The sequence below is a fragment of the Toxotes jaculatrix genome, chromosome 1 (assembly GCF_017976425.1).
Source record: "Toxotes jaculatrix isolate fToxJac2 chromosome 1, fToxJac2.pri, whole genome shotgun sequence".
NCBI lineage: Eukaryota > Metazoa > Chordata > Actinopteri > Toxotidae > Toxotes > Toxotes jaculatrix.
Window position 1 is genome coordinate 11853857 of NC_054394.1, and position 24928 is coordinate 11878784.

At 41.7% G+C, this 24928-nt stretch overlaps 1 protein-coding gene across 2 annotated transcripts in view; it reads left to right on the forward strand.

Moving 5' to 3' along the window:
* Nucleotides 1–438: 438 nt before the first annotated feature.
* Nucleotides 439–24928, forward strand: part of LOC121183737 (ras-specific guanine nucleotide-releasing factor 1-like) — a 28769-nt gene continuing 4279 nt past the window's right edge. Inside the window, exons 1-19 of one of the 2 annotated variants that reach the window (XM_041040943.1) lie at nt 439–714; nt 7458–7564; nt 9419–9566; nt 10462–10554; nt 11886–12139; nt 12251–12330; nt 12706–12899; nt 13148–13257; nt 13751–13869; nt 14736–14917; nt 15187–15250; nt 16656–16798; nt 16959–17041; nt 17740–17988; nt 20418–20791; nt 21317–21438; nt 23607–23775; nt 24361–24467; nt 24582–24694. In XM_041040943.1, the coding sequence (XP_040896877.1) occupies nt 439–714; nt 7458–7564; nt 9419–9566; nt 10462–10554; nt 11886–12139; nt 12251–12330; nt 12706–12899; nt 13148–13257; nt 13751–13869; nt 14736–14917; nt 15187–15250; nt 16656–16798; nt 16959–17041; nt 17740–17988; nt 20418–20791; nt 21317–21438; nt 23607–23775; nt 24361–24467; nt 24582–24694 (2987 nt within the window). The remainder of the gene's footprint in view (nt 715–7457; nt 7565–9418; nt 9567–10461; nt 10555–11885; nt 12140–12250; nt 12331–12705; nt 12900–13147; nt 13258–13750; nt 13870–14735; nt 14918–15186; nt 15251–16655; nt 16799–16958; nt 17042–17739; nt 17989–20417; nt 20792–21316; nt 21439–23606; nt 23776–24360; nt 24468–24581; nt 24695–24928) is intronic. The other variant, XM_041040950.1, reaches the window with a different exon arrangement.

Genomic DNA, 24928 nt, shown 5'->3' on the forward strand with positions numbered 1-24928 from the left:
GAAATCTGCTGCTCCGGGGACAGGTCACGTGACTGCGCTTCCTCCCTCTGAGAGAGCAGGATGCTGTGTGTGCGAGTGTGTGTGCGCGCGCGTGTGTAGGCTATGCACGCGGACACTTCAGTCCTCATCATGAGCGATTCGGGCTCATGAGGAAGGCTTTTCTAAGACGGCGTCGGGGTTTGCTGTAGTGTGTTTGCAGCGTGGATTTAGTGCAGTTGAATGCTTAACATTGACCCTTCACTCGCATCTTCTCTCCTTCTTCTTTTTCTTTTTTTCCCTGTCTTTCGCCGTTGCAAACATTAGTGTGGCAACTGTGGACGGGCACACAGGAGTGGGCTGCTGCCCACCAAGTCTGACTGTGTTTCTGAGCTGCTGAGAAGAAGAACATGTAAGAATCCGCAGGCATCCCCGCAGATCATTCTCGGATTCACAGCCAAAATGCAGAAAGGGATGAGACTCAATGATGGCCACATCACCTATCTGGCTCTTCTGGCGAAAAAGGATGGGACGAGGCGAGGTTGCCTAAGTAAGAAAAGCTCAGACAACACAAAATGGCACTCAAAGTGGTTCGCTTTGTTGCAGAATATGCTGTTTTATTTCGAAAACGACTCCAGCTCACGCCCCTCCGGACTGTACCTGTTGGAGGGATGTGTTTGTGACAGGGCACCGTCACCGAAACCATCTCTCTCAGCGAAGGAATGCTTAGAGAAGCAGGTAAGACATCGATCACACAGGGGGGGGGGGGCTCTCATAAGTCTGACAGACTGACACTGTCAAGGTAATCCGTCTGTCAGAGCAGGACGCACTCATTAATGCAGCTTGTTGTGTTTTTCTGTGGTGGGAGAAACTTGCTTTGATCAATCTGACTCCGGGGTTAAGCAACAGCAATGACGGGAGCAGGTATTCTGTAGACGCTGCAAAATAAAAACGACACAACGCTGCTGTTTTATTTTTTATCCCAACATCAATTTATCACCCAAAAAAAACGAAAACATTTTTCCCAGAGATGCTTTTGCATTATAGTTCACTTGACGTTCAGTGTTACGTAATGGCGTCACCCTAAGCGATTGATTGTCTCCATTCTGCACTAAAATAGCCCCCCATGCCTGCCTTTAAGGTAACTCGCGTCAAATGCAAGAAATACAAAACACACAGTGGCTCAGAGTTGGCAGGATTAATGCGATTGTTTGTGCAAACTTTGCAAACACGGGGGCCACTTCACCTTCCACCTTCTTTCCCCGTCACCAGCAGGAACAATTGTTGCATCGCATGTGATACATAAGACACTGTATTTTCACCTCAAACGTTCAGGGATTGCAGCGCATATGTGGGGAGCAAACTTCAGCTGCATCCAAACTTTGCAGGTTGCCATCTTGCGGAGGAGAGCTGCCCCTTCCCTGTCGTTTTGACGTATTGATTTAATTCCTTGTCTTGATATTAATAGCATCCTACCTTGGCAACTGCGTCTCCCCGGTTTATAGCGGCTTGGTTCATTTGATAGCTCTCTCATTATCATGCGGTTGTTAACGACAGCCATGAATGAAAACCAAACGATGTCTCAGGCATGCTTTTTGTTTCTCAATACATCCCATAGCACATACATCAGTACATCCCCATAGTGCGACAGATTAACATGTGTGGGGGCTAAACAATTTCCACTGTTTATTTATTTATTTAAATTCTAGTGTGACAGTCAGAAATAAGCTCAGCTAAAGGATGGTTGCCCCTAGAGAAACAGTTTTAAGAGGCTGGGAAGGCTTTCTGTTGGAGGAAGTAAACCTTGTGACATAAAAGCATTTAAGAGACAGAGAAGTGGTCAAGCTGCTGTGAGCTATGACTGCAGTCACCTTCTGAAATCTGCTCTGCCAGCTGCAGTCTGCTCTGCGTTCCCTGCAGCAGAGATACTAAAGAGCTGAAGTTAAAAGTCTAAGAGATGGGTCGTTTTACATGTTCAGTAACTGTAATCTTTGTTTTGGGTTGACTGTTTTTTTTCCCTCACTAATGACAGTTGCACCAACGGATGAGAAAAATTATGTTGAAAGTTTTATGGAGAATGCTGGAAGACCTGGACTTTAGTCCTCACAGACATGTTACACAAATATGCACAATATTTCTACAACGAAACTTTCAAATCAGTAGATGTTAGAAAAAAATTAGAAGCAACCAAGTTTCATTTTTCAAACTAGAACACACCAAGTTCATGCCACGGAGTTGGAGTATTTTTTTCTTTACACACACATATATATGCATGGATGGGAGACAGGTCCCTGGGATTCGTGGTTTGGATCTCAGCCCCTAGGCCACCAGGAATCCCCTTGAAGTGTTTGTCAGATCATGGAGTGGAAAAACAAAGAAGCGTACAAGGGTGCCCGATATTTGGGGCTCAGAGGAGTTCAGATGAGGTTGTTGTTCTGAAAGCTGTTAAAAATAACCACAATGTGAGATAAAGGTGGTGGATCAGCTCACAAATAATCACGAATATGGTTTGGGTAATTAATTTTTTTTAAACTCATGAATAAACAGCAGGAGAAGAGAAGACCACAGTCAAGGTTTAGATAACTTAGAACAACAAGTGTTTGTTCTCATAGAAAATAGAAAATCTCAGTGTCAAAAAAATCATCCCTTACACATGCTGCGTGTCATTTCTGTTCCATCTATTTAAAATCACAATCCTGATTTATAATATTTGTATTTTGCTGTATAACTTTAAAGGAGGAAATGACAAATAAAACAGACGCAGGGTAAATCTTCTGCAGCGGCTTCTACAGTTGCACTGTTAGTCTGTTTCCATCAGCTGTACCTGGTGTCTCTGTCCGTTGTGCTGAACTCTGCTGTCATGTCATGTTCTTCAAACACTTGCCCTCTGCTCTTTGTTGGCTGAGCTGACAGGATTAGTATTTGTGTCACAGAAAGGGCACTGTACAGATGTGCCACCAGAATTTGGACAATTAAAAAAAACAAATTAAGTTGTGATTATTTTACTCTGAGATGATTTTTTTTCCTGTAATGGATTTGTCATTTAGGTTTTTGGGGGTTACATTCATCTGAAACCATGAGATGAAGTGAGTAGATTTTGGAGGTTTTAGGTCAAAGGTCAAGGTCCCTATGACCCTGTTTACGTTTTGCTTGGTAATGCCATATCTTAAGGACCCTTTGAGGGATTGTCTTCAAACTTTGCACAAATGTTGACTGTGACTCAGTGATGCAGTAGACTTTGGACGTCAAAGGTCAAAGATCAAGGTCACTATGACCTTATGTTCATTTTATGTGTGGATTGTCTTCAGACACAAATGTTGACTGTGACTCAAGGATGAACTGATTAGATTGTGGAGGTCAGAGGTCAAAGGTCCGCTGTTACCTTAATGCAAATGCTGTGCTGCAGAATGTGTTATAAGGCAACATGGCGTCCTCCGTGGCGGACATGATTGCCCGCCCCGCTCTCGAATGCCGGCTTTTTCTTTTTTTGTGTGTGCTTTTTGCTCTTTCTGCAGTGCACAAATGCCATGCACTGCTAACATACAACAGACTGGTACTGCTGGATATCGCCAACTAACACAGCCCCGACCGTGAGTGAGCACGTTACTCCAGGAGAGCGCGTCGCAAACGTAGACGCAAGCGAGGCGAGAGGGGAGGGCTCCATGCTAGGCTAACAGCTCGCGCTAGCAGACCACAGCTGCCCAGCCTCTTGCTAGCAAACGTGCGGTCCCTGGAAAACAAACAGGGCGAGTAAAGAGCCAGGAACACAACACAGCGGGAAATAAGAGAGTACTGCGCTCTATTTTTCACGGAGACCTGGTTTTCAGACAAAGTCCCAGAACTATCTGTTCAGCTACAGACTCACTCCGTACACCGAGGACACCGGACTGCAGCCTCCGGTAAGGCCAAGGGGGGTGTTTGCGTGTTTATTAACAACTCGTGGTGTGGAGTCGTACGCATTGCTCGGCAAATGTGGAGCTTGCATGCTGTCCCTACTATCTACCGAGGGAATTTACTGCTTTTTACTGTTTTTGGCCGCTGTTTACATCCACATTTACAACCACACCTTAACTAAAGCTAGCAGATCAGAAATAGCTCATATCTGTTGAATGGATTGTTTTGGAAGGCGCACTGACAAACAGCGCGCTTTGTCATTTAAATATGAGGACCTGTTCACTCTCATGGGATAAACTATTAAACTTTGTCCATTGCCAAGCCTCTCAATATAAATATAAATATTTTAGTTTAAGACATTCAAAAATTAACTAAGATTGTCAAAGATATTTATATATGGTGTTGCAGAAATTACTGAAGATAGACTAACCAGCTAGCCCCAGCCCATCCTGACTTGTAATACCACTTTGTACCACAAGAGGCAATAGTGAGTGTCCAGTCTGCCCTCTGTCAAACATGAGAGGATGAAGAATAGTAACTGTCAGTCGGTTATAAACCTGTGTTGGAGTCATCTTCTCTCTGCAACAATTGCTCCACTTTTCCCTCAAACTCAATTTTTGATTTTGCAGCTCTAACTGCTCTCCCTCTTCCTTGCATCACTTTACCTCTCGTGGCTTGTCCAGAGAGTGCATGTCCTTGTTTGTTATGAACTTGTTGATAATATGCTGCTCCCTTTTTGTTTGAAGTATGATTTGGGGAGTTGGCCAGTTCTTACACATTGCCCCTTTAAAACTATGTCAGGACAAGAGGCATGCTCTATTCTAGAAATATGAACCGAGTGACATCTATGATGACAGATGTTCATGCAGGCTGCTCCAGTGAATTTATTTCAGCAGTGAATTAAATGAATTTGAAAGCCTTCAATTAGCATAACACAGTCTTCTGTTCAGCACGTGTCCCTTTACATAATATGTGTCAGGAATAAATTCTCTCAGTTTTATGTTGTTTGTGTGGGGGGGCGGTGTCAATTTTTTGGTGAACTAAGTGTTCATATGTATATAAAATTTGGGTGTTTGGTCGCACAAATAAAAGTTCTTCATGAGTGCAAACTGCACACTTTGTAGTGTGTAGTCAATAACGGCAGCGTGTGCTTGTCTGTGTGCGTCCACATCTGTACATCCTGTGGGACTCAGTGCATGCCTTGAAGTCTATATTTGCCTCACTGTGTCCTCCTGCATACGCCAGTGTCGATCTATAAAACTGAGCACCTCCAGAGAAAAGGTGAGATGAGGACAGAAAGAGTAATCAATGCTCCAGGTGTCTGAGAGCATACAGATTTCCTCTTCACTTTCCCCACTCTGGAAAAACAAAGATTGACACCCAAGTCGATGAGCAGACTGCAGAGGTCGTCTGAGGCAATGCTACTGTACATTAGAACGGTTACATATGCAGATTACAGCAGATTCCACATTTCTCTTGAGCGTGTTAGTGGTGTGTGTGTGCACGTACCGTATGTCTGTGTGTGTCAGAGCTGCAAGAGGAACGGCCGGGCGAGTACTGGATCTTATCTGTGTGTGACAGGGAGAGGGACAATGCAGCGAATAGATGCCAAGCCAACTGCCACCTTGCAGGGCTACAGTGCTTTTTATAGCCCTCACTCCTCAAAAAGGCAAAAGATCTTTCACCCCCCCGTCTGTCTCTCCGTTTTCATTGTATTCTTTGGAGTGTTCTACTTTTTAAATGTTCTTATTCCCCATTTAGAAGGCGAGCTGCGTTTAAGCCCCCAGTTACTATGGCAACCCCTATTTGCATCTGAAAAAGTGCATTTGAAGGGGCCAACAAAATGTGCAACAACATGCCTCGGCATTGTGCTTCACTTAGCAAGTACAGCAAATATGGGCATATGAGAAATGAGCGGTTTGTAGTCTAAGGTGATGGGGGTAGTGGGGGGTGGTGGTGGTTGTTATATGTTTAGGAATATTTATGTAAACCGATTTACAAAAAAGACAAAACAAAAAAAATAAAAGGATTATGATGTAAACATAGTCTACCATAAGTCTTTATATGAGGTGACTTTGACTATTGTTTTGAGTGATTTTATGAACATTTTTAAAGAACTTTAAATCTATCAATTTACCTCATTATCTTGGAGTGAAGGTTACACAGTAAACAGCATAATTGTGGGTAGTTTAAAAATAATCATAGTAATTTTCAACAATATCTGTGTCCAGAAAAGAGGCACCAAATGACAATAGCAGAAAAAGTGGGTCAGTTCCATTGTACTGAATGAATGAATGAATCAATCAGTGCATCAGTAGTGGACCTTTCAATCAATATTCCAAATATATTTCCAGTTGTTTTGAAATGCGTCGATTCTCTGTTAATGCATTTTTCCCATTCATTTCAACTATATATACAAAAGCAGGAAGTTCAAATTATACCATTTGGTATGTAACTCTTGACACTGGCTTTACACTTTAACACTTTAAACAAAATACAAACATGGATGTTTCATGATTTAGATGTCATATGTGTCACGCCAGAGAAATCAATGTACAGAGTGATGTTTCCTCCTTTTTGGAGGACTCCCTGTTGCACTAATCACAGATATAGAGCATATAACAAAGGCTGATGTATTTAACAGAGTCTAAACAGAAGCAAGGCATCATTTTCTGAACATGCCATCAGTTCAAAGTCAGTTTTAGTCAGTAATTCTCATAAGTTTATAAGCTTAGTTACTGAAAGTCACCTTTATCAGTCATCATGAAATGTTCATAGATTTTAAACAAAGGTTTACTACGGGGCTACGTTGTCTCACTTACCGACAGCTAATGTCTCTGTGGCAAAAAAATGTAGTGACGTGGAGCTAAATATAGCTGCCTAAAAGGCTTGACACACCAGCTCGCAGGAAGCGGGAGATGAGAAGCACATTATTGACAAAGGCCCGTTCTGCTGCTCATCAGGAAATATGGAACATTACTCCCCTTCACAAATGATTTACTCTTGGCATTTGGGAGGGATAAAAAATCCAATATATTGGATTTGTGGGGGTCTATTTACAATGCATCAGTGTTATATAATTTGATGCGTTTCTACCACAAATAGTCTGTCTGTACTATTATTGCAATGACCACCACTTTGTTGATTTGGGGATTTGATCTGATAAGCCTATTAGAAAACAATTCCACATGCATTTACCATAATTGCCGTAACTGAACCTTTAAGACTGTGGGGTCGCTGGAGATAATTGGAGACCGAGTAAAAAGGGTGAGGTCCAAGGGGTGTCGATGTCACTAAAATGCCACCAAATCACTGGGACAAAGCAAAACAAAACTAAGCAAAACACAGCATCAGTGGAAAGGCTTCCACCGCTGTCTGTCAGGTTACAGACCGAATACACACAGGCTTTGTAATGAAGAGGGCTTTTCCCTCAGGATCTCTCTGTGGACAACAAAAAGTCGGTCAGTGATGACCACAGTGTGATATTTAACTATGTTTTTCTGTTTTATTTCACTTTAATATATTTGAATTTTCTCATCATGTGCTGAACAAATATTTGACTCTCTGTCTATGTTGTTGTTTTTCAGTATTATTTCACTGTTACGTTCAATCATGACAACCAGAAGGCTTTGGAGCTGCGCACTGAGGACGTCAAGGACTGTGATGAGTGGGTGGCTGCTATTACACAGGCCAGGTACCTCTCACACATGACCTCTAACCTAGATTCAAACATTCAGCTGAGGAAGAAGGTTTTGTTCAGGATGTGCGTGCGTGCGTACGTGCGTGCGTGCGTGCGTGTGTGTGTGTGTGCACATGCTCATATGTATGTACCCTGTCCTGTGATATAACATCACTCAATTGGTCAGTAAAATTTAAGCATAACTTACCTCACCAAAAGACTAAAGAATAAGTTTTCCAGGGTCTAAGAAAAGGAAATTGAAAGGGTTTTTAGGACTAGGTGGAAAAACTGAACCACCCCATAGATTAGCATGTAATTCTTCAGAAGGCATTAAAATCACAAAAACTGTAAATTCAAGGTTTTTACAAGACAGCATCAAAATGTTAAATTACCAATTCATTTCTTACAGCCTGATATTTTATACAGAAACATACAACACAAACTGTAGTCTAATGAGAATCAATAGCCACACTATAGCAGCTATGTGAGGCTGTAATGGATACATGTCTATTTATCCGACATTTGTCAAGGTATTTCTTTCTGTGGAGGACATTGCCATGCCTAGACCCACACAGCTAGCATGGGTAAAAAAGAATTGTGCTAGCTTCAAAAGTCTGATTACATCTATCTCATTCATTAATGATGGTTTCAGACCAAACATGTAAGAAAGAGAAGTTTGCATGAGGTAGTACGTAGAATGAAGAGCAGCGCAAAACAGCCAAGGACTGCGACCTAAAGTAAGCAATCACAATACAATCACAATATTGATTAGATAACCTGATATCCGTCTTCGCTTTGATATAGGTCTGTGAATTCAGACATTCACAAAACAAACTTTTCCACCATCCTGCTCTACTGCAAAATGATCACTGTTGTGACTTCCATTTCCCACCAATGTCAGAATCCCACTAAACTTGTGCTATAAAGGTCAAAGGGCCATTATATCCAATGGGTGCCGAACTTGTGCTTTTGGTGTGAAAGCCCTGTAGAGACAGACCACTTACTCTTTTATGATTCCCTCCACTGGATTATGATGGGGATACCTGTTTTAAGTATTGTCCAGAAAACTATTATATAAAGAAATGGAATTAACAGATTGTTATCAGACTTGATGCATGGAGTCCTCAGATGTATAATGAGCAAAATGCCCCTTTAAGATTCAGAGACAAAAGAGGGTCATGAAAGACTAGCAGTACAATCATTCTAAATGTCAGCAGTGTGCATTTGTATGGTGAAAGGTCAATTGATTGGACTCATTGAAGATTACATTGATTAGTGCTCAGCAAAGGCAGCTGCACTTACTGTACAGGAGTAAGTTGGTCTGTAAGCATGTAATACACAGCAAGGCAATGAAGATCTGTATGCCCATTGTGGTCATTTTGTTTTTTTGTAGGTTTCTGATGTTTAGATCATTGCCATGTTCTGAGGGTTTTTTTTTTTTTTTTTAACTCTGTTTCATATTTCAGCACAGTTCCAGTTAAACAAGCTGTTTTCCAATTCAATTTAAACGAAAGCCCCTATTGAACAGTCCTCACTTGTCAGGAGACATCCAGATTCAAAATGCTTTGAGGCCTGATTTAAATGAGCTTGAAGGAGTTGATTTTAACCCCCGCTTAGCTACACATTAAGTGCTGAACTGGGTAATGTACAGATTTATTTCTGAGGCAGAAGCAACCTTTGCACATGGTTTACTAAGCTCGCAAGTATTTGAGGAATTGGTTGTATAAGTGCTTGTGCTCTGTGTGGACGTAAGGTCTGTGGTTCAAACACATGCTGATCAGAGGTCTGCTTATGCTTTGATAAGTCCATGGAGAGCCAATGAAACATGCGTTAATGAGGTCCTTGCAATGTCTGTGTGTGCCTGTATAGTTACAGGAACCTGGCTACAGAGCATGAGACCCTCATGCAGAAGTACCTCCATCTACTCCAAATCGTGGAGACGGAGAAAACGGTTGCCAAGCAACTTCGACAACAGATAGAGGATGGGGAAATCGAGATAGAGCGGCTAAAATCAGAGGTAACTTGCTTTGTAATTTCATGCTAGTAACACCTGTCTGTGTGTGTGTGTGTGGGGTGTGTGTGTGTGTGTGTGTGTGTGTGTGTGTGTGTGTGTGTGTGTGTGTGTGTGTGTGTGTGTGTGTGTGTGTTGTCTCAAAGTATGGTATGCAGTGGAGACAGAGAGAGAAAAGATGAAGTGAAAGTAATCAGGCACAGAGTCTAAACACAGAGCGGGGGCACAGGGCAAAGGTCGCAACCCAGATTTCAAACACAATGCTGTGAGTTCATGGTAAACATTGAGCTTGCAGCGCCCCCGGGATGTGCTTGTTAGAAACGCCGCAATACTGTTCAGTGTTTTGTACCCTAATTATTCAGTCTAAACTAGATCAAATGCATCTCTCTTTAATGTGCTAATGGCTGAATTGAATGTTTTCAATATGCATGAATCAGCTTCTATTGTACCTGATACTGCAGTCTGCACCAGAACATGATGATCTACTGTCTCACTTTCTATGCTAAAACGTGTAATAGATTTTGGTTGGTTTTGTTTGGTTTCAGTCCTTTATTAAAAGTTGTTTTCTTGAGTCTGTTCTCATTCACTGACCGTTCAGTACACTCTATCATTCTAATGGGACTAAACAAAACAGGACTGAATAAAGCTAAATAGGAAGCATTTTGATGCAACTGGTACAGTTCATTCATATATAATTTCTTTGATACCAGCTAATGGATGGTAACAAAGCTGAACAAAAAGCAATTTCAAAACTTTGAATAACACATTCACAATCATAATAAAAACACATAGTGGAGTTAGAGAATATGACGTGACTCAGACCATGAGTAGGACTTTAGCTGGGTACAGTATAAGGTACTCTTCTTAACCCCGTGCATTACTGCTTTGTGGTGAATTTCAGATCGCTGGACTGCTCAAGGACAATGAGAAGATCCAGTTAAATCCAGAGGTGCCGCCCAGTGAGGATGACACAGAGATCAAGAAGATCAAAAAGGTGGGATCTGGCCGCTTTGGAGCTTTGCTGTTTGAAAGAAGAAGATCTAACTTAGGGTGCAGCTTTGTTAACCAAGTTGTTACCAATTAAAGTAATGCAAAGAGGGAGACTAAGTAGGAAAGTGGAAAGGAGGGAGGGTTTTGGCAAAGTTTGATCTGTTCCAGCAGGGATATGTATGGTTTCTGAAACAGGTTTTTAAACACTACATCATCTCTGGGCACCTGCAGGTTTTATTTTTAACCTTCAAGCAGGGCACTCCTGCCTTCAGCTCTACTGAAGCAGCTGCTTGGAGAGTTTGGAAAGTTGCAGTGACGAGCAAAGATAATTTCACTTGATTCTGCTTTTACTGTTTTGGTTCCCTCTCAGTGCTCTCATTAAGAATTGTTTCCAGTCACAACAGGCAGCGGTTTACACACACCTAGTGACGGACGGCAGACAAAGTTAGCAACTAGCTAGCAGGTGAACAAAGTTTAACATTTAGCAAATGAAGGGACAAATATTTCCCTACGAAGCTGGCGCTGAATAGACAGTGAATACTGGACTTTAATTTGTCAGATCAGGAGAAACTCAGCTTCAAATAAATGCTAAGGTCTGCAGCAAGCATAGACAGGCAACTGTTTGCTAGCATGTTCTTCATAGCAGCTTTTAACTTTTTGTTTTTAATGTGTCAAAGCTGTGCTCACATTTCATTATACTGCTCCCAAGTGGCCAAAAATGTAATAATTAGTACAAATACTTATTCTTCTTTATTCCTAATCAGCTGTTAATACTGTGATGCTACAAACCAGTTAGCTTTAACTGGTTTTCATAGCAGTGACAGACATTAGCTTAGAGGTGTGGATCTGACTCTGACTTGACTAAAGGTACATTTGTGCATTTCTCTTTAACCTTTAAAGCTGGACATCTACTATCAGTGGCGTTTTCATTGTCCCACATTATATACCACTGAGCAGTTGAAGAATGGCACATCATCATTATCTTCATGTAAAGAATGCTAATTATCTTACAGCCATTATATGTAACTCTTTGCAACTGATTTTCTCATTTTAATTGGAATAGTGTTTATTATCACATGCTGACATCAGTTATTAACAAATGATGGGAGTCATATGAAAATCAAGTATCAAATTAGATCAAGTCAGGTATGAAATTTTTCCAGAATGTTTTAGGATGTGCTGAAGGACTAAATACTCCATTTTGTGTAGGAAAAATTACCCTACTTATTAGTCAAAGACCCTTCCAAAACCCACAGCATTACCTCATGCATGCAGGGGCACACACATACAAACATATGTAGCTTAACTTTTGTGTGCTAAACCTTTTCATCACAGGTCCAGAGCTTCCTGCGAGGTTGGATTTGCCGCAGGAAGTGGAAGACTATAATCCAGGATTACATTCGTTCACCCCACGCCGAGAGCATGAGGAAGAGGAACCAGGTGGTGTTTAGCATGCTGGAAGCCGAGGCCGAATACGTCCAGCAATTGCACATCCTGGTCAACAACTTCCTGCGGCCGCTACGCATGGCTGCCAGCTCTAAGAAGCCACCCATCACCCATGATGACGTCAGCAGCATCTTCCTTAACAGGTATCTGGTGGTGAAACTGGTTAAGATTGTGGTGCGACTTGGTGCAGTGGCAGCTGTCAAGAGTTATGAACAATGGCTCATGACTTCCATTGTGCTTATTTGTTTTATCAGTGAGACCATCATGTTCCTCCACCAAATCTTCTACCAGGGTCTGAAGGCCAGGATAGCCAGCTGGCCAACACTGGTTCTGGGTAAGAGACACAGAGATGAACCCTCAGTCACCCACACAGTTCAACATTAGCCTTGTTTTTGTTGGGATTTGGGTCAGTTCACTCAAATCACTCACAAAAAGAGAAGATATTTTCAGTTCAATGTCTGCAGGTTTATGAGATATCTCCATCTGTGACTTAAGCCACCAACCCTGGATAATGATGATTGGTTTTGGCACTCAATGCATCCACAATTATATTTGAATAACCTTTGAGGAGTAAAAAAGTTTTTTTTTTTTAAATATCTTGCTCATTGGTTGTGTGTGTCTTTAGGGGCTATCCCCGTTGGATGAAATATACTGCATGAATGAATTAAACATATGTTATGTATTCATTCACTTCTGCTTCACTTTACAGCTGACTTGTTCGACATCTTGTTGCCCATGCTGAACATCTACCAGGAGTTTGTGAGGAATCATCAGTACAGCCTGCAGATCCTGGCCCACTGCAAGCAGAACCGAGACTTTGACAAGCTGCTGAAGCAGTACGAGGCCAAGCCAGACTGTGAGGAGAGGACGCTGGAGACCTTCCTCACGTACCCCATGTTTCAAGTAGGGGCTCATTAGGCCAATTAACTTCATTAGTATGGATAGCTGTATTTGGTCACGGTTGGTGAGATGTACGCAGCTGGATTTAGCGTCTTTCAGTCAAGATGCTTGACAGTGGTTTCTAAAAACCTTTAAACTTCTTGACTTTCCAGAGCCTGAAGTTTACATTTTGACACAAAAAGATAAAACATTCTCCTTTCAGTAAATGTTTCGAGCATATCTCACTCCCTCTGTGTCTCTCTCTCTCTTAGATCCCTCGCTATATTCTGACATTGCATGAGTTGCTGGCTCACACACCCCACGAGCATGTGGAGAGAAACAGTTTGGACTACGCTAAGTCAAAATTGGAAGAACTTTCCAGGTAGATCTTCTGTCAGTCAATCAGTCACTTAAAAAAGTACTGTATGTTGTACTTTATGTTACAACTTAAAGAAACTCAATGTACTTAATTGGATGTAGAGCTTTGTAGGACTTAAATTGTTTTGCGTTGTTTTTAATCACATCATTGTGGTGTGTCTTTCTGAATGGTGGGGAGGGCTGACACTGACCCTCTGTCCTAGTTTACAAAATTAATCTAAGCTAACTCCTTAGGTCAGTAAATTGTATGTATGTGTCATGTAAAATAGATCAGGGTAGAACTCCTGTACTGTATTTCTGTGTGTATTAAAATCTTGACCATGTACACGAAGTGGGGATACCTGCTGTATCAGATTCATAAAGCAGTTTTTCGGTCAGTCCTCTTAGATCAGGTAAAGCAATCATGGACCAAAGTCACAAACAGTTGGTGATTCTCTGTTAGCACCATGGCTTCATTTATGAAGTACTTGAATCAGTGAGTATCTGTTTTCTCTCAGAATCATGCACGATGAGGTGAGCGAGACGGAGAACATCAGGAAGAACTTGGCTATTGAACGGATGATCGTGGAGGGTTGTGAAGTGTTGTTGGACACCAGCCAGACATTTGTTCGACAAGGTAAGTTTGCTCCATTGTCAGATTAAAACACACTGACGATGAAAAGATGAAATTCATTTTTATAGTCATTGGTTTGTTTGCTAACCCTATGACCAGCAAATAAAAATGAGAGTAAACATTGAAAAACACACCTCACTCTCTGAAGCCCAGTCTGAACCCCCAGTACCTAAAGAAAGGTTGTGTAACGCAACTTACAAACTGCAAAGCTGTTTGCAAAGGTATGAAATATAATTAAAGGGAAAATATTTGATATTATGAGAATGTCATTGTACAAACTGCAATAGGTTGATTTGCAAAGTTAAAATACAATGGTGCAAACTTGTACTCCAGTCCATAAAACTGAAGAGCAACCAGGCCTTTGTACTTTTGATCAATTTCATAAAAAACAATATTTCCTAAGGGCTGATGTCATATTGATAAAAGGTAAGATGTATTACAGTAAAATACGAATTTTTCAACATGCATTTAACACCGTCTGGACTCATCTCTCCTGTAGCCTCACCCAGATGTTCATCATCCTCCTCCATCTCTGCAGTGGTGGATAAAATCATATGTCACTGATGCACAAACACATGCCTGTTACATATTTCAATGTAACTGCAAACAGCAAAAATCTGAATGTGAAATTTACAGATACAATAGGAGTAAATACTTTTAGCACCGGTGTCAACACCTGATAATGTAAGGGTGTGGATCCTGTGCTACAGGAATAGCTGAGAGTGTTATTTAATTATTTAATGACACACTATAAAAGGCTTTCTAAGGTGAGCCACTTTCAGTGCAAAGTCAAAGTCAGCATGAAGAGCTGAGAGGAAACTGTATGTTTTTTTTCCCATGTGTGTTTATATGTGCTCGTGACTCCACAGGGTCTCTGATCCAGGTGCCGATGAGCGAGAAAGGGAAGATCACGAGAGGCCGACTGGGCTCTCTGTCTCTGAAGAAGGAAGGCGAGAGACAGTGTTTCCTCTTCTCCAAACATCTCATCATCTGTACCCGAGGATCTGGAGGAAAACTTCACATCACTAAGGTACAACAGGACTGTAATCATGTGGGCCTGGTACAAAAAAAAAAAAGAAAAAAATAACTCAGGAACTTTTATCACACAACTTTTATCACAGTATCCAATAAAACAAGTGCTAATTGCAAATTCAGAGTTTGGAATTACATGAGGGAACCAATTGAACTAGTGATTCAATTAAAAGAGTGATTTTATCTCTAAAGATTAATCATTTAAAATTTAAAGTAAAATTAAACTACATACACACGCACACCTCCTCTGACATGCTGCATGTGACCTTGCAACTTTTCAACCCACAGAATGGAGTGGTCTCTCTCATAGACTGCACACTGATGGAGGAGCCAGAGGGGACAGATGATGAGTGTAAGTCACAACATACAGTGCAGTGTTTTCTCAATATACTTCACATACGTAGAAATGTATATATACTTTATGAAGTAGTTAAAACATCAAGTGATGCACTTTTTTGTAAATATAGCTCCCAAACTTCACCTCGCTTCACCTCACTTCGCCTCAGAAAACACGAGCTTGCAGTAACCTCAGTCAGTGATTTGTATAAACTGCACATGCTCTGTTTCTGAGGGGACAGTTTTGTGTAACATCCTCATCAATGATTGATAAATAAACACTAATAAATCACTTCCAGAAGCCATTAGATAAACCAAAAGTGATGTATATAGAGAGGGTATGTTTCTCCACATCACAACATAATGTGTAAGACAGACAGATTGTGTTCATAGTGTGGGGCTGAATTTTCACACCCTGTCATACTGACTCTTTAATTTATAAAGAAATTGTAACATGTTATCCTAACATGCTAGTTGCATAATTTCTACCTTTTCCCCTTTATTCCCTCAGTAACTGTAAACTGTATGTAAATAACATTCTACGTTTTGTTTTGACTGAGTGAAGTAGTTTCTGTGAGTAGTTTCTATACAAACCCAACAATTCTCCACTGTAATCCTGTTTATGTGAGTTGAAGACTCTTTCCTCAAGTGATATTGTTTCTTGACCCATCACCATTAAATTTGACCTAAACAATCAGTCAAATTGTTGACTGTTTGACTGGTGCTAGTTGCATGTGATTTAATCTAGTTAACCACAATGGATCATTGTGCATCAGAGCACACTTTTCAAAATTAGAGGCTGCAGAGAGAAAATACATATGTGCTGCTGCCTTTAGATCAATGTAGGGCTTTAACCTGTTGAAGAAGACTTTTACACAGTTTAAAGGGAGTTTTTTTGTAACAGATACTAGTAAGAATCAGTCACCTTTAGCTTGGTTTGGAAAGCTTTACCCACATTATTTAATCTTTACTGGTGGGAAAATGTCTAGAACATTGCTCAGTATTGGCAAAGCCATCTGAAAATCACAGCTGGACTCCCTATCACACAGCTCCTTGAGGATTTTTCTACCTTGTACTGTAACTTTTCAGGGTAAGATCATGATAGAATGGGATTTTTCTCAATTTTCCAGCATTTTGATTTGATGGTAAATGTTTATGGATGCATAAATCAATATAAAAGACATCTATTACAATACACATCACAAAATCTGATTTAAAATTATATTTGGTACCTCTAAGGGCTTTAAACTATACTCAGTCATGAAAAGAAAGAGTATTTGAGCCTTGCTAACATCTACATTTATATTTTATTTTGTTTGCATCTTTTTTTTGTTTATTCCTCCTCCGTCTTACGGTGTTTGCTGTCAGTATGTTGTATTTTTTTCTGTTCAAATAAAGATTGTTGAACTTGTGCTTTGCAGCCAAAGGAGAGCGCAGTGGCCAGGACACAGAGCACCTGGACTTTAAAGTGATGGTGGAGCCCAAAGATGGCCAGCCTTACACCGTCATCCTGGTGGCCTCGTCCCGACAGGAGAAGTCAGCATGGACGAGCGACATCAGTCAGGTACATCCCCTCACCTGTATTCAGTTACTTAATACTGGATACAGTATGTTTCAAATAAATGTAGACACCTGTAGCATCCACAGGTTTGTGAACCCCCTCACCCTCATGCACTGTTATACACACAGAAAGCCCACTGTCTGTCTGTCTGCTTGCATTACAGTGCATTGACAACATCCGCTGCAATGGTCTGATGATGAACGCCTTCGAGGAAAACAGTAAAGTCACCGTTCCACAGATGATTAAGTGAGAGTCGGACGCCACGCAGCAATGCACATACATTATACATGCACAAACAGAGACTGGCATTACACAGATACATGACAAATGCATAAAAAATGCATGAATATACACTATGTGCCCCATGTACTTCCATGTACTACCCTTAATGACATAACCTATTCCCTGCGCTCTGACGTTTACGATCACAACTACACACCTGACCCCAGACTTTACTCATAACTTAAACATGACAAAATGTTCCTACTTTTCAAAAATCTTCTCACTTTCGAGGTTTAAAATTTGTCCTCCCACAAATGGAAATACAAGATCAAAGAGATCCTTCCTTATGAATGTATACAAAGCCACCACTAGAAATTTTGAGCCAAGTTCAGCTCAACAGCAGCTCTAACACAATAAATACCTACAATCCTTTGCATTGTCCAAGGGGCCCTGAATGACTGACGGTTCCCTGAGTTATGCATGGGCCACTAGAGGCTTGTGGTGTGTACTAGGACTCTAAATCTTCTGAGGCCTATGCAAGGCTAAAACTACTCCTCTTTCAACACATTTTTAGGTTTTGCTTATTTCACCTTTTTATTCTGATGGACTACCCACTACGCTACACATGACTAGAAAATATCTACATACCTCTTGGGTGCGTATGTAGCATAAGGCAAATCCCTGTGAGTAACATTCCTAACCTCACTTGCCCTTCAACACAGGTCGGACACCAGCTTGTACTGTGATGATGTTGACATCCGCTTCAGCAAGATGATGAATTCCTGTAAGGTGCTGCAGATCCGCTACGCCAGCGTGGAGCGCTTGTTGGAGAGGCTGACGGACTTGCGCTTCCTCTCCATTGACTTCCTGAACACCTTCCTTCACTCTTACCGTGTCTTCACCAGCGCCGATGTGGTGCTGGACAAGCTCATCACCATCTACAAGAAGCCCATCAGTGCCATCCCTGCACGGTGAGTGAGTGAGTTGATTCCAAGAGGGAATGTTTGAAGATTGCATCGTGCTGATGTGGTCCCAACATTTTATAGTTCGTTCTGCATACTTTGTGTGTGTGTGTTTGTTTGCGTGTCTTTGACTGTACTACATTGACTGTACTTATTTGCTTCCTTGTTTACAGTTACATGAGAAGAATGAGACATCTCTCAGATCTGTCTGTTAAATATGAAGCTACAGTACGGCAGGGAAAACAGTTAGCTGAGCTTAGTATAAAAACTGGAGGCAGGAGGAAGCAGCTAGCAAAAATCTTCAAAACAAAATCTTACCAGCGCCTCTAAAGATCACTATAATTCATATAAATAGTTTCTTTAATCTAAAACCAAAGTCTCTGCTGGTTACCTGACAAACTCAGGGTCACAGCAAGTCTTTTACAGCTAACTGCTTTTGTTTCTGGCACATAACCCACCTCAAAACCATAACTTGTCTTAACAAGTGAACAAACCAGACACAACTGAGCTACAGAAGTGTTTGTAGGTTGAATTACCTTCAGACCGAGCTAGGCTGGATGTGTTCCCCCCGTTTCAAATCTTCATGCTAAGCTAAGCTGCTGGTAGCTGCTGGCTTTAGCTGTATATTTACGGGACAGATATAAGAGTGGTATCAACCTTCGTCTAACTCTAAACAAGACAGCAAACAAGTGAGACTTCCCAAAATGTAGAACTTTTGCTTTAACTTTGAAGTAACAATGGTATGCAGTCTGAGTGCCAGTATTTGATGTGTCTTTTCAAACCAACATGGGACAACTGAGTTTTAGTACATAGCTTACTTGTGTACCAGTGTTTATAAGTGAGATTAAGTTACTTTAGAGTTATTGTAGTTCTTTGTCATGAAGTGTTTTTATAATTTTGTCTACCCCTGCACGTTCTCTGTGAGCATTTAAGTGGACACTGTCACATTAAACTCGTCTGAGCATTTTCCTGCAAGGCCAATCCGTGCAGCTCGTCACAACTGAAAAAAGAACAAAGTTTGAGATTTCACACATTTTCTCCTGAAGATGCAGCAACAGTGCTGTAATGGTGCAGTGAAAAGGTGGTACTTCCCTGGCGTAAGCAGCCCGTCATGCTATCATATCTCGTCCAGGTGAGAAGGGACCAGAGAGGAGGCAGCAGCGAGAGGTCACATCGACACATCTTCGGTCCACCATCACAGTTAATTGGGTCCCGTGTCCGCCCACCTCCTCCTAACCCTTCCTCTTCTTTCTCGTTCCTCTCTTTACCCTTTTCCATTCTCTCGCTTTTATTTTTCTTTCCACAAGTCTGACCATCCCTCTCTCCGCTGCGCTGTCACCATGGCAACCCTTCACTCTGCTGCAGGACCCCACCCTCTCCTCTCCTCGTCTTCTCCCTCTCTCCCTTTCTCCCTCTCTCCCTTTCTCCCATCATCTGCAGCGGCTCTACGGTATTAAATATTGATGGTGGTGTTTTGCACCCAGACCCTGCTCTCCTCTCCTCTCCTCTCCTCTCCTCCTGCTTCCTCGTTTTTAATCTTACTGCTCTGGCCTCTCCTGCTTAATTATCTCCTCTTGTCTTTCCTCTTTCCCACTATACTTGTGTCTTCTCTTGACTCCAGTTTACTGTGTCCTCTATCTTTATTTGCGTTTTGCCTCTTCCTTACCTGCTTACCATCCCTCCTTTCCTCGCACCCTACCTCCTCCTTTTTTTCTCCTCTCATCTGTTCTCCTCTCATCTCCCTTTTTTTTCTTTCTACTGTTTTGTGAATTTAGGCGAGGAGACACAACATGGCTGCAGCTAACACCATACAGGGCTGGAGGCTTCCCATTCGCCCACTCCCAGCCAGCAGCCTTCACTGTGGTGGAATCCATATCCACTATGTTGCACCTCTCTCGCCCCCTCCCTCTTTGTCTCACTGTTTTCGCCCCTGCTTTTTTTTTTTTTTTTTTTTGCATTGCACCTCTGTCTCTTTCTCCCACTTTCCCTCTCTGTCTTTATCTGGCTCCCCTTTTCGCTCTTTCTCTCTCCCCATGTCTCTGTGGGCCTCCCCTGGGCTGGTTGCTGTTGGCAGCACCCGTGCCTCCCACACTGTCACTTGACATGCTATTTATAGGCCTTCAGAGGGGGTGGCTCTCAGTGCAAGGAGGATGCTGTCTTAAACAATGTAGCTTAAATAAAAGAGGCAAGAGCTCCCGAAGAGCCCTGTGGTTAATGTGTTCTCTCTCTGCTTCTGTGTACAGACACCAAGTGCACCACGCACCTGCATTTCTCCCCTTTCCACTGTCTCACTGTCAGGCCACTGAAATATTAACTCAAAATTTTAAAGTGTTGTTTTTTAGTTGTGAAAGTTGCTCATGCTAACGTTCGTCCTTCTGTCTTTTTCACACGTTCACATTCCGTTTTTCTGCTCTCTCTCATTCTCTCCTCTCCTGCAGTTCTTTGGAGCTGTTCTTCGCCAGCAGCCAGAACAACAAACTCCTCTACGGCGAGCCACCCACGTCGCCGCGTGCCAGCCGCAAGTTCTCCTCCCCTCCTCCTCTCTCCATCACCAAGACGTCCTCGCCCAACCGCCGCCGCAAGCTTTCGCTCAACATCCCCATCATCACAGGGGGCAAAGCCCTGGACCTGGCTGCACTCAGCTGTTCTCCCAATGGCTATGCAAGCATGCACTCCACCATGTCACCCTTCAGTAAGACCACCCTCGACATCAACAAGCTCTATGTGTCTAGCACCATGGCCAGCAAAATCCCTGACGAGGGTGAGCCCAAAGCCGAAGGCAAGGCAGAGGAGTCTGTCCTCAACAAGCAAGGTCAGAATCACTGTCCGAGGGATTTTGCTCAGTTTTAATGAGGTTCTCATGTTTTACAAGTCCACTGTCGTGCTCATATCTTGTATGTATCCTCTGGACTCCATTATGATTGTTCAGAGGTGCTGATTTTTATAAATGGTATAGAGGAAAAAAAGTTTGCTTTTTAAAGAGCATCTTTTGGGATTGAACAGAGTCTCAAATGGGGAATGTGGTCGTAAATGTAGAATCATGATTTCATATCAGATCAAAAAGACAATGGCCATGAGTTTCTTTTGGGATCTAATTCCTTTTTTTTTCATAACAACATAATAAATTCAAATGACCATGATTATCAACCACAAGTGCTTCCTTCTTTCAGACTTCATGGGCTTTGTAGTTGTCTCAATTTTTTTTCTAGACTTTTTGTTTTCCTCTCTGCCCCAACCTTGCCATTCCCAGCTACCTCAAATCCTAACCCGGTGGTTATGCCACACATTTTCCTTGCTGTCTTCCTTCTTGGTTGTGAAACACTGTTATTCTGTCCAGATCTCTCAGTGAGAGAGGAGTGTGATGAAGACCCAAGTCAGAGTGACGAGGCAGAAGCAGAAATGTCTCCTCCCAAGTCCCCGTCAACACCTAAGAACGTCAAGTCAAAAAACTCTGGTACAGTATGACTTCGTCTCTCCACCCTTGTGTTGTGACCCAGTGTTGTGCCTCCTAAGCTGTTCTTTTAGAACGTCTTGTGATCTACATTTGAATCCCAACCCACCAGTTAAAAAAACAAATGAGTTGGCAAGAATATTAAGTGACTTGGCAAGAAAGCAATAGCTGGCAAACTACAGTGGCTTAGCTCTTAGTGCTAGTGACATACAGTACTTGCCAGCGGAGCGCCTTGGCGAATGAAAATATAACAAAATAAGATCAATAATAATAGATATTGTCAGTAACAAAAACCATTGGTGACATGAGACACGTTTAACAGGCCTGCTATTCTTGTCATATGTTACGTCCTACCACTGAATGAATAATTGGCGTCAATTGGCAGATTACATGAACTTGTTGTAAAAACCAAATAATAGGAAATGAGCAGTTAAACTGAAATGAAAGAAAATTTTTAAAGCGCTGTGGTCTTGTGGGACTGCACTGACAGGGGTTGGAGCAGAAGTAAAATAATTTTGGCCTTTGGATTTCAGGTCAGATGTGACATTTGCTGACTGTATAAGAGTCAACAGTGGCTACACATAGTTGTCAAGATTAAAGTAATAGTTTAGTATTTTTGGAAATGCAGATATTTGCTTTCTTGCCAGTTACATGAGAAGATCAGTAGTACTCTTATGTCTGTCATTAAATATGAATCCACCACCAGCATCCGTTTAGCGTAGCTTAGCATGAAGACTGGAAACAGGGGAAGGTCCTGCTAAGCTAAAATTTGCATACCAGGACCTTTAAATTAACACATTATATGAGTTATACATTATTTGTTTGGAAACATGACATGTCTTGGTCCAGGGTAGTGATTTCCACAAGTCTTGACATCACATGAGGTTACCAGGCAACCAGGGAAAGCCCAGGTAGTTGCTGTTAATTTGTGAACTTTAGAGCTGCTGGTAGGTGGATTCTTTTTTTTTTGTTTTGAACAGAGCTAGGCTAGCTGTTCCCGGTCTTTGTGCTAAGCTAAGCTAAGCTAACTGTCTTCTGATGGCAGCTTCATATTTCTACCATACAGACATTAGATTGGTACCAATTTTCTCACCTAACTCTCTGCAATAAAGCAAATAAGTTTATTTCCCAAAATGCTTCTGTAATACATTTGAAATATTTCACTTTGCGGGTCTTTGTGTCACACAGACATCTAAGGCTCTCTATTAAAAAAAACTTTTCAAATACTGAGAAGATATTCTACTATCTGTAATTATTAACAGAGAAAACTGGCAGCTGACTCAGAGCAGAAAAATGCAAATTTTAGTTCTAAATCAGGTTTTTACATTTTATCAATATCAGAGGCAACATAAAGTTTTTTACCATCCAATTATGCCTCAGATCTAAAAAAGAGGAACACTGCACAGTCTAATTGTGCACGTGAGGAGTGATCAGAGTTCAGGATTCATAGAGTTAAATAAATGTAGCCACAGCAGACTTAGAGCAAACTTTTTTTTTTTCAGAAACGACAAGTGTAATTATAGCCAAATAAGGTCTTGATAAAAACCACCCACAGCCTCCTGGCCCTCCCCATACTGCACAGAGAGGGAGCATCCACCCCGTAGGTAGTCAGGCACAATTCATCCCCAGTGTGTTCTCTTCCCACGGTGCTGGATACAAGGGAAGCCAGTGCCTTGTGTGAGTAGGTGGAAGGAAACCTTGTACCTTAGCAACGATGTACGTGTTCTTCTATACCGCCCCCGGCTGAACGGAGGAAGGCAGGGAGGAAGGGAGGGAGTGAGGGAGGGAGGCAGTGAGGCAAACACAGCGGAGTGTACGCCGTCACTGCCAGGGGCCGCAGGACGCACTGTGCTGGGTCTATTTTAGCTCTCTGTTACCCTCTACTGGTCAACAACTTAGTTTGATTACACAGTTATTGTTTGTTCACTGCTCTTCACAAAGGGAATCAAATCACCTTAAATCGCCTAACCAATGAGACACCGCCATTTCCCTCTCAGCCTGATCCTGTCAGAAGCTCAGAAATTACACTTGAGCTATTGTAATAATGGTATATTTCAAAAACTAGGAACTGTCTTTTAATTTAGTGAACGTTTCCTGTGACAATTTCATGACAATAATAAAGAGTATATAAGGGATTTAGATTTAAGTCTCTCTATTTGTTTCCCTCCTTGTAGAGTTTTCCCTGTTTTCTTTCAACAATGGCATGGTGGTGTCATCTTGCCGGGAGCTGGACAATAACCGCAGTGCCCTTTCTGCCGCCTCGGCCTTCGCCATCGCCACCGCTGGTGCCAATGAAGGCACACCAACCAAGGAGAAGTACCGTCGTATGTCCCTCGCCAGCACAGGTTAGTCACATGAGGGGAAGGTGCTTCTTTCGGCTACTACAAAGGATTGTTGAGGACCATCTGTAAGTCTCCTGTGTGTGTCCTCTAGATATCATGTATTAAAAGTAATGAAGTGAAATCTGATCAAAGAAAAAGTAGCTCAAATCTGATACAATGGAATTTTCAATTGAATTATTACTCACCCCTCCCTAAAAAAAGACATGTAGATTGTGATATATTGTAGATAAGCTGATGTCATTTTGAGTCCAAAGCATTTTAGTGTATCATGACCACCAGGGGGCCTGAACAAACATTACAGTGAGTCCTCTCTCTGCTTACATTCACACATCACATTCCTAATGCCATTAGTTACATTGTAAGTATCACTTGATGTAGGCGGTATTTTAAAATTAAAGAAACACAATGGCTAAATATACATTTCTATATTTTGTGAATAATGTTTGACTGGTTATGAAGACTGTTGACTGTTTTTTTTCTCCATCTGAAAACAAAATAAAACCCAAAACAGAAACCATTTAAGAGTAATGATACACTCAGGTTCTTATATTCAGTTTTTTAATGTAATCCTGTTAAACCTGGTCCCAGGTTTTCCTACTGACCAGAGGAATGGGGACAAAGAGTTTGTTATCAGAAGAGCTGCCACAAACAGAGTCCTGAATGTGCTGCGTCACTGGGTCTCCAAGCACTCGCAGGTACAGTTCACCTTTCCTTTCTTTTTCTTAGCTTCTTTTTTTCTATGCCTTCACAGAAGAAAAAAAACAACACATCTGTAACGGCGCTGTTGTTGTTCCTGTGTTGGTCCTCAGGATTTTGAGTTGAACACAGAGCTGAAGATGCGGGTAATTGGTTTCCTGGAGGAGGTGATGCATGACCCAGAGCTCCTGACACAGGAAAGAAAGGCAGCTGCCAACATTATCAGGTTGGTTTTTGTTATCATCGCTTGATCGCACATACAGTCATGTATAACACATCTGTTTGTCACCACCGAGTAGATAAAAAAGTTTCTACACTAATATTTCTGATGCCAACATTATAAAACTGTGGAGCTGAAAGCTAAAAGTGTCTGTAACCCACAAGGGACAAAAAGGAGAAATTAATACCCAGTGCATTGGGTCGAGATTAGCACTTTTTATAAAGTCAGATTCATTTATAT